At 33.2% G+C, this 10,589-nt stretch overlaps 1 protein-coding gene across 1 annotated transcript; it reads right to left on the minus strand.

The window, feature by feature from the left end:
- Window positions 1-147: 147 nt before the first annotated feature.
- LOC123714961 (gastrula zinc finger protein XlCGF26.1-like) lies at window positions 148-10,045 on the minus strand. Its single transcript, XM_045669675.1, has 14 exons — window positions 9,828-10,045; window positions 9,409-9,534; window positions 9,148-9,262; window positions 8,702-8,799; window positions 8,498-8,567; window positions 8,149-8,240; window positions 7,490-7,563; window positions 5,824-5,916; window positions 5,176-5,281; window positions 4,648-4,757; window positions 3,004-3,112; window positions 2,691-2,789; window positions 953-1,069; window positions 148-650 (listed from the first exon to the last, which is right to left on the minus strand). The coding sequence occupies exons 1-14, from the start codon at window positions 9,945-9,947 to the stop codon at window positions 513-515; spliced, it is 1,467 nt and encodes a 488-aa protein (XP_045525631.1). The 5' UTR covers window positions 9,948-10,045; the 3' UTR covers window positions 148-512.
- Window positions 10,046-10,589: the final 544 nt, after the last annotated feature.

Consider the following 10,589-nt stretch of genomic DNA (forward strand, 5'->3'; position numbering starts at 1 on the left):
AATAGAGGTGAAAAGTTCAATTCTCTTATTTGGGTATTTTTAATAAAATCTAAATTTATTTTTTATGAATTTTATTACTACAATAAATATTTTTCATGTTGGTAGGATATTCATAAACAATTTACTTGTTTAAAAAAAAAGGGATTTATATATTTATTAATACGTTTAATTTCTATTTATACATAAGTAAAGTTCCACGCTTTCTAAGTACATATTACCTTAAACGCCACCGAGAACTGTCCCAGGACTTAGCAATTTATTTTAATCAGGTGGCAAACGGGCAGGACTCATCTGATGACAGTGATACCGCGGCCCACCAGAAGGCTCTAATGCCTTACCGGCCTTTTAAGAACTGGTACGCTCTTTTCTTGAAGGTCATTAAGTAGCATTGGTTAGAAAATACTTCTGTGCACAGCTGCTTTCACATAATGGTAAAACAAATTTTGCAGACCAATTTGCACTATGAAACACTGGTGAAAGTGACCACTTATTCAATGCGGGCAGTTTTCATTTCATACAGTGAACACGTTGTCTGGTAGTGCCATGTATTGTATAACGGCTATAGGCAAGACGGGATCTTCAGTGCTTTCGTGATCATTTTTCTTCAGTGCGGGTAGTTTCTTTTTTCTAATCCTTATACTTTGATGGACCTGAAAAATTATTTAAATGTAATAATCCCGTCCCTTCAAATCATATATATTTGAGAGGAATAATAAAATTAAGATAATCGCATGAAAAATTTCTAATAGTAACATTTTGAAAAGTTAAAATTTAGCAAGTACCTTACTATGTATGTATGTGCATCTGTAATGATATATGTAATAAGATTGAGTTTTCCATAGTAGTGTCGTCTAACGCTAGGCGATATTGAGTGTAAGTGCATTTTGAAACGTATGACAGGTCTCAGAACGATGTTAAATTTAGATTTTCTGGAATAGACGAAAAGACTTACTTGTCGATGATGTTTATACAAGTTTGACTGTTGTGAGAAGGTCGTTGGACAGTATTCGCAGATAAATGGCCTTTCACCGGTGTGTGTTCGGATGTGGGATTCGAGCTGGACTTTAGTCTGAAAAATTATTGCGTTTTATTTTAGCAACCGGTAATAAATGATATTTATAATCAATTATTAAAATTTTAGAAAAAAATATCGAGTCAAGAGACTTAATTTCTTAAGATAAGGGCATATAAATATGGATGTAACTGCATTGTTCACCTATCACAAACTTTTCAAAGTATTTTTTTATAGAACAAACGGGCAGGAGGAGGGCTCATCTGATATTAAGTGATACCGCCGCCCGTGAATAATTGATACGCTCTTTTCTTGATGGACCCTAAGTCGAATTGGTTCAGAAATCTAATTGTTTAAGTAGGCAGATAATCCTCATAATTCGCGGCGTACTTCGAGGAGATACGGGTCGAATTTCGAATTCTGCCTCGACTTCCGGTGATGAAACTCAGCGATGGCGTAGTAATTCTATTTTTCCCTACCACGACGCATCTATAAAGTTGTTATAATGAAGCAGTATCTTCGTGGCTACGCTCAAGTCCTGGTAGGGTTATTAAACAAAATAACGTTGCAGAATTGCAGAGTTGCTTGGAGACGCATACCCTAAATTAGTTCGTATAGATGATGATGATGATAGAATTATCATTAAAGGATTTTGTAGCTTCTATATATATTCTTGATTCTCAAATCAAGAATTTGGTGAAACAAATACAAAGTCTCCACTATATGTGATAGATAAAGTTTTGTCAGATGTTATCCAGGGCAGTCATTGTCGCCATTGCCAGATGCTGCCAAAAAACGATCAGAAACTCGGAAGAGAAAAAATGAAATTCTAACATCATAAACATACAAAATTTTTGTTGCACAAAAAGAAAATCAAATAAAATTTTCAGGTTCCAAGTTTTAAACTACAACTACTTTTCCATAACCGAAAAGCAAAGTTGGTTAAGACAGCTGAGACCCCAAGGACAGGGTACCGCGCGAGCTCACAATCGACCAAAATCAACAACGAATTGATGATTTTTCAATCATTTCAATGAGTTCAATCGTAATAAATCCTAATTTTTCCGTCGATCTCATAGTATTTTGAGTTAAAGAATTTTTGTATGTTTAAAAAAATGAATTTCGTGTAAATAAAGCATTACTTTTTGGCAAAGCGAAGGCTTGGCTTGATAAACATTGTTCGGACTCTGCACCAGGAAAATCCACCGTTCAGAAGAGGTTTACTAAGTTTAAACGAGACGAAATGAGCACCGAGGACAATGCACGCAGTGAACCCCCAAAGAGGCTATTCCATAACCGAAATGTTTAGTTGATTAAGAAGCTGAGATCCTAAAGATAATAAAGGACGTAACATAGATGAATATTGTGATATGCGAAAGCTCTGTTCGAAGTGGGTGCCGCGTGAGCTCACAATCGACCATAAGTACAATCGTAATAAATTCATTCCACCGTATTTCCCCAAGTAAATTCCCCAGATTTCTTGTAGTACAAAAATGGTATTGAAAAATTGTATGACCGCTATAATCGTTGTATATCTCTCGAAGGCAACTTAAATTGCAATCAAATCCAATTTTATAAAAAAACAAAAGTTCTTTCTACGAACTTTTCAGCCTAGGTAGGTTTAACATGTGTTAAACATGGTTATGGCCGGATCACATTACAAACATAAAAGACTCACCGGAAATCCCTTTCCACAATGATGACACATTTTATTGTTCGGTCTGCCCTTATGCACGTTACGGATGTGTTGTTCCAATCCAACCCGGTTTTTTGACGGCTGAAAATTCATTAGTGTATTGTTACTAAACTATACCCAGACGAAGGCACGGTAATAGAATTTATCCGTTTATTTCACGTGATTCATTAATATAGTAAAAGATACGAAATACACCAAACAAATTGTTAATTATTGACCATATTAATCTAATTATAAAGAAATCTTTTCGATTATTCGAATTAAAATCCGACCACAGATAAAAACAATCGCTTACCTTATCACATATATAACATTTGTATGTTCTGTGTAAATGTTTGTCTTCTATATGATCTCGCAATTTAGTTTTGTCTGCGAAACGACGCTTACAATGATCGCATATGAATCTGAAATAAATTTTCACATTGCTCAAAATTGTTGTATTGTCAAAATAAGACTAGATAGTTCATTTTAGACTAGATATACTGGCGCCACCTAGAGACACGCATAATTCTACTGAACATGTTGTATGTTATAATAAAATATCAGTTGCTTCTGATACTAAGCGAAGTCACGCACGTAGTTACATTTTTTAAATAAAAACGAATGCTTTTCATACGAAGTCTCTCTAGTGTATGTGGTCGCTTCAGTGCTAAATTACTTTTTATGTTATGTCGACCACACTTACGTCATTATAGTTAAATAATTAATAAAAATTACTTTATTTGACTCAAAACATTACATTTTTTACTTACATTCTAAATGTTCTACACTTAAAATAGGCAACGAATCGTTGAGATACAATATTCATTTTGGTTAACCTTATATATAATATACTTCTATGAGGACTAGCGTTTATCATAAGCCTAGCCTGTATCTTAAACGCTAGTTCCTTCCAGTGTCATTAAGAAATTGGTTACGTTGTTTGCTCGGGCTGTTTTGGCGAGCGCAACTCGGCCAGAATGGCGTTTTATCCCGCGGCTAGCGCAAGGGCGTCTCCTGTGAGACTCGAACCTTGGCTTGGGCCGTCGCGGGGTGGTCAATCGCCTGAAGGGCAGGACGGAAGCTCGCTGGAGTGAGCGAAGTGCGAAGTAAAGGTCCTCGCCTTTCCCCGGTGAAGGCGGTTTTTTACCCTAATCTGTGTTTGGCTATGTTTATTATTATTTGCCGGCTGCTTTTATGTTAGCTACGGTAACTGGATCGTCCGGATCCGTTAGTGTGTCGAGGTCTCCTACGAGCCTTTTTTGTCGGGAAGGGGTAGTAATTGATGCTTTTACGCACCAGCGGATTGGGATGGTGTTTAGCCTTGTCGAAGTGGCGTGTGGACGCCAACTTCATCCATTGGGCTATGGTTGGGAGCTCCCTTCTTCAATCGGTGCGCACCCGTTTTATAGGCGATGTGAATGTGTTGCATTTTGATTTGCGCCGATATATACAATCTTTGTGAATAAATACGCATAGCAAATAAGAATTTTATTTATTCGCATTATGTATTTTGTCTCTTTCTAGCAAAAAAAATTACGCTGTGATGAAAAGGGACATTGCTCAAGAGAAGACCCTCGAGTCTTTATTAAACAATAGAAAAATCATAATGAGAACCCGAGCTCCATTTAAAATCTGAAACTATACTATAGAGCTATCTGGCCTTGAGCGTGCGCCTTTCAACCTTGAGGCCGTGCGTTACTGCTGAACCAACAGATTTTTGGCATTTAACACTCGCTCGTACTGGTCTGTGGACTCGGTTCCCGCACTTAGACTCTCAATGCTGTCGTGCGTACGTACTGTGATGAAAAACATCGAAAGGAAACCGGCATGTTTTAGTTCCAAAAGGTCAGCGTGTGTCAGGCACAGAAGGCTGATCACTTAGTTGCCTCTTAGAAAGAGATACAGAAATGTATGGCTCAGGTCTAAAAGCTAAGGTTTCAATATGTCCGTAACTCACTTAAGTTGATCCGGCGTCACGTGTTTCAAACTGTTTCTAAGATGTCGCTGTAGCGATGCTACACTCCCAAAACCGATACCACATAGCGAACAAAATGCTTCAGGAGTTTGCTAAAAAACGTCCAAAATCTGTTATTTCAATTATTACAAGTAAAAGTTGGCAACGCCCTTGAACCATTTATCACCCGTTAAAGGTGTTTATATATATTGATTCTAACCCTAAGCTTCAGAGTTGTAGATATAATTTTTATCTCAAGTCAGAAAGTCTTGACCAAACTTGTCAAACTTCATACAGAATAAACGGAATTGACAGCCCTTGAAACTAGATTAACTTTCGAGACTACGGACCGTGAAATGGACGTCGTCAAAAACTTATTGGATGAAAATAGGGAAGTCAAAACTCGAGCAAGGACAAAAAACTATTTATCCCATTAAAAAAGTATGTAAAATTTCTAACTCATAAAAATGTCATTAACAAAAATAAATATTTTAATGTATATTTATGTAAAGAAAAAAAAATTCTAGTTACAGTATTAGCCGCGTGTTTCTCCAGATGTCGTTTAAGACTTGTCTTCCACCTGAACACCTTTTTGCACACTTTGCATGGGAATTCATTTTGAGCTTCGTGCACCGTTCTATAACAAATATTTAAAAAAAAACATTATTTTTTAAAGACCTATCTCTTAACAACCTCTACGTAAGCCTTCTCGAATGAGAGATGTTTTACACAAAAGTCAGTAGAACTTTAGATAAAATCATACATTACATTCCTTCCTTGACAAACCTACGTTTAATGAGAAGAAAGAAAATTAAAAACAGGAAACGAAGTAGTCACAAGTTATCTTATTAACAGCAGCCTTATTTTATGACTTCTAATAGCAACCGAAAATTTTCCATGCAAGTTCAAAGTAGTTTCTCTCAATATCCGTGGTTGCGACATCAGCGCTACGGATCGCGCACAAAAAACCCATTATGAGATGGGGATCTGTTTCACTATTGGAAGTAAGGATCCGGGAGGTAATGGCCCCTCCCACCCTCTGCATTGCTTGTATGCAGAGGGTAGAGGGTCTAAGTCTGATGATAACCCAAAGATGTCGAATCGTTGATTACGCCAATAACTTAATATTGGATGGAATTTGGAACAAAAAATGTTAAATGTTTTTTTAATTATACTTACATGCGATGATTCATCAGACCAGCACGATGACTAAATGTTTTATCACATTCCCCACATGGAACCCTTTTCTTGTGAGGTTTAAGTTCTGGTGTCCTGCAATTTCGATAATATATTTAAAGAGAAAATTTAAACTGTCTGGTCTTTCTGGGGAATGGCGCGAATCAAAAACGCATTCTTCGCCCCCGCGAACTTCGTTTCTCCTTAATGTGGTCTTAGTTAGCCTTAATACCGTGACACGAATGAATAATTTCACTGTATTATCGTCACTTTAATTTGAATTTGATTTACACTTCGGTCTAAGTAACACGTGGCGTAACGTTGGCTATGCTAACTACAAAAATTAAAAGAAGTAGAAATAATTGAATTTCATGGTATTTCGTTTACTACAAAATAAATTGAATTTATACTTTAGCCTCAATAACACGTGGTAATCATGATATTGAATTGTAGTTTATATGACACGTTTGTCGATTTACCATAGCAGTGCCATCTATTGATTACTTACTCAATCCAGTCGAAAAGCATCGACATCTGTTAGAATATTTTGGAGTTAACAGATAATTGTGACTGTCAATTAATTATAGACAAATAATTTGCGATAAAATAAAATTGCGACTATAATTAAAGATCTAAGCTATCCCTTAAGTTGGACCAGACTGCTTACGGTGTGCCAATTTAATTTTAAATCGGTTAAGTAGTTTAGGAGTCCATCGCGGATAAACATCGGGACAGGAGATTTGTATATATTAAGATTAACGAGTAATATACCTAATTAGTTAACTATTAAAAGTTCACATACGCCGTTTTACAAGAGGACCCCCCCCCCCAAAATTCGTCACGTAATACTTTAAACTAATACTTTTTTTTAAACGCTCACTAATACTTAGCGCTAATGCGCACCTGTTTCGTAATAATTTATTGTTTTAAATAAAGAAACAGTTCTTCTGTGCCTGACACGCACCGTCGACGTTTTGAGTCTAAAGCATGCCAGTTTTCTCACGAAGCTTGACTTCACCGTACGTGTGCAATGAAAAAATGCGCAACTTAGAATGTCCATTAATGAAAAGCCAACTTCAGGGATAAGAGTCGCATGCTAATTTAATCATCTAATATTATGATATTTATTTATTAACACTTCGTTGTATCACAATATAAAAATTGAACATAATTAAATAAAAAGGAGGGCAACTGGCGGCCTTATCGCTTTCGAGCGATCTCTTCCAGGCAACCACTGTGAGAAAAACAATGTATTAAATTAGATAAGGTATGCAAGAAGTGCAAAAAAATACATATTACATATAGTTATTGAGAAAAAACTAAACAGGAACAAAAAACAAACTAAACTAAAAAAGGATACATGAAAAATAAAAAGTGCACATGAATCAAGATAATTTGAGATTTGTCTCACGTCAGTTAGTAGTTAGTACGATAGTTAAGTTATATTTGCTAACTTAAAATAATATATTTAAAAAAAACAATTATACTGTAACATAGCCATAGACGGGAAAGATTTACGAAGCATAGGCAAGAAAAATCAATGATATTCTTTTAATAATTTAAAAATATTTAATTAAATTGATTTAACTAAGTACGGTCGGGGTTATTTCGAGCTTTGGCTATTTTTAATAACCCTTTTAAACATATACCGATAAAATTGAGATGGTACCTTTGAACTTGATCCTTTCTATGTATAACTTGTCTTGGTAAGGTTTTATAAGTTGGATATTTGGTTGTATCAGCCTAGAACAATATACAAATTATACATACAATTATTCCTGTTATTAATAAAGTGTAGTATATCAATTTATTTAGTCTTATGTGAGATATAGATTTAAATTATCTATACTTATCGCTTACATACGTTATGCGCTTCTTCATAATTTTGTCATTGTCTTGACATAAAGAAAAATTTCAAAAGTAACGAAACAAATATATTATTTTATACTAGCTGCGCCCGCCCTACCTTCTTTTCACCTTAATATGATTTTTTCACTGTCTTTTTTAAAAAAAACCTCTACCTAAAACTCTTCATAGTTCTAAAATTTACTCTGATTAGTCCAGCCATTATGTCACACATTTATTCATTATGTGAATAAGGCAGAAGTCTGAGACATCTTCAATATATTGATAAAATAGTTTGTATTGAATATATATGATAACACTTAACTCAAAAAAAAGAATGAAAAGGACACTAGTGTTTTGTGTTGATAAAAAAAAACTACAAAACACTAAAATTTATAAATAAACCATGGTTACAAATTTTTCAACCATTTTTTTTAAAAAGGACCAAAAGTATTTTTTTTAAATGTTTATTTTATATCTTACCTTGACTTTGCTTCTGCCTTTATCTCTTTCTCGGTTTAACCTTCTCTTGTCATTGTGTTTAATATCTCTCTTTTTTACTAGTGAATCAAAGTCTGTAATTAATAATAAAATTATAATAAACAAATAAATACTAAGAAAATTTATTAGATAAAATTTAACAATATAAGTGTATGACATTCCATCTATAGTGTAGTTCGTGACATATTCATTTATATGTTTGACAATCTGTTATGAAGGTTCTAAGGCAAAATAATTGGGGCATGGGGAAGACAGAATTTGTGTGTTTGTTTGATTGGTATCTAGCCTTAAATAATCAAATTAAATACTAATTTTTAAATATAAAACTTACCAGTTTTTTCATCTTTTATGTCAGTAAAATTTTTCATTGTAAGATTGTCTTTCTCATCTTCTGTTGACACCTGAAAAAATATTCTATGTAAAGCATTGTAATTAAGAATTTGAGTTAAAAAATATTTAATGTAATAAAATTTTCCACATTTTAAATTTGTATGTTAAAAAAGACATACCATATACTTTAAAAACAAATACTTACAAATTCATTTTTGATATCGCACAAAACTGTCTGTATCTCATCATTGTTTAAGTCATCTGTATCTGATAATTGGTAATCTGTGTCAGTTTTTAATATCTCTAAAAGATTAAAATATTATAGAATTATAATTGTATGAGATAAAAATAGTTGTTAATAAACGAAACATAATTATTCTGCTTATAAGTTAGCAAAATTTCCTTTCTAAATTTTTTACACCAGCCAACATACCTCTCTGGTTTGAAGGCCAGATGGCACCTTATTGCCTATTAATTATATTAGATAATTACTGATAATCTATGAAACTAAAAGTTAGGTATATTCCTTAAAAAAAGGATATTGATAGAGCTTACTAGCTTATTTTTTTTTTTTAGATACTCAATTGATGTTATAAAAACTTCCTTTAAATGTGTCTTTAATTTAATTAATAAATAATAATGGGTGGCTACCTGTTTCAAATTCAACTTTAACTTCATTAAATGGGTTTATGTTAACTGAATCATTACTATGAACAATTAATCTTGGTGGACGAGACACATCACTAAGCAGACATTCATTTAGGTTCTGAAAAAAATAGTTTCCTTAATTAAGTAAAGTTACAAAATTATATTAAAATTAGTAATTATAATGCAAGTACAAAGCTATAATAATTAGCTTTCAAAAAAACTTATTAGGCAATATATATTGTAGCAAAATTTAAATTGAGTTACCTCTACTGTATAAGTTTGAAGAATTCTATATGAATCCTTTACTTGCTCACGGAAAGAGAGACATTTCTTTAAAATTGCTTCACACTCCCAACACACAACGGGATCTATACAGTCTACATTGGACAGCTGAAATAATAACATTAACATTTTATGAGTGTTGAATATATTTACTTAATTTGTTTAATTGGTGATTACCAATACCAATATAGCTTCTCAATGTTTTTAAAATTATTCAGTATTAACGTCCACAAATTTCTATCTCACATAAGATATAAATATTTATGTTTCTATAAGCAAAATATTAGTAGACAGGCAAGTGTCGTCAAGTAATGCCTGTATAAAAAAAGTAGTATAATATTATGTTAAGTGTATATAACACAAAAATGTTAATTCTAGGTAGGTTCACACTGATTACTTACTGGTATTTCATATAGAGCATCCATATAAAACTTATTTAAACTTTTACTTAGTCTTTGTAATCTTCTTCCTATACACAAACATGATACACACAAAACATTATTTAAGTCAATTTCAGGCATTCTGTATCAAACTGATGTGATAGGGCAAATTATAAATAAGTTTATTTATTATCCATTTCTGTAAATACAATAAAAATCCTTTCGATTTTATGAACAAATACAAAAATCGATGTAAAATGCACATTAAATCTAAAAATCCTGTGGTAAAAGCTCTGCGCCATAGATAATGGTTTCATTAGTATTTACAAATAAAGACATGTCACAGCTAACACAGATGTGTGAATATTCCACAGATAACTATAGTAAACGCAATGATAGTGAGTCAGAAGGGCGACTAATAAACTTACACCATGCAAGTTCGAGCTTTAACGGCCAAAAATAATATGCAATCTCAATCCAATTTTAGCAATCTTAGATCGACAATTCAATCCATTTCTAAAGAAAAGCATGCCAATCCACCGATTGAGTTACCAACCTATAATTTCAAGGGGAAGGTTGTTAACTTTTTAAGGCAAGGTTCTTTATTCTATTATTCTTTATTAAGGTGCCTTTATAGAGTAGGCGAGGCGAGGCGAGTCTGGCCAGTAAATATATTGAATTGTAAATAACTTAACTTTATTTTAGGTTCTTGTTATAAGACATTGTAAAAATTGATATATGGCTGATTGTGCGGATATTTGTAGTTGATCGTTCTAATTGTAC

This window comes from Pieris brassicae, chromosome 10 (genome assembly GCF_905147105.1).
Source record: "Pieris brassicae chromosome 10, ilPieBrab1.1, whole genome shotgun sequence".
Classification (NCBI taxonomy): domain Eukaryota; kingdom Metazoa; phylum Arthropoda; class Insecta; order Lepidoptera; family Pieridae; genus Pieris; species Pieris brassicae.

Excerpts from the sequence above, each read along its gene's own strand:
- LOC123714961 (XM_045669675.1), bottom strand. The coding sequence starts at position 9,947 with ATGCCTGAAATTGACTTAAATAATGTTTTGTGTGTATCATGTTTGTGT. Across the intron at positions 9,535-9,827 it reads ATGCTCTATATGAAATACCA|CTGTCCAATGTAGACTGTAT; the intron begins GTAAGTAATCAG and ends TTATTATTTCAG. Across the intron at positions 7,564-8,148 it reads AAGGCAGAAGCAAAGTCAAG|GCTGATACAACCAAATATCC; the intron begins GTAAGATATAAA and ends ATATTGTTCTAG.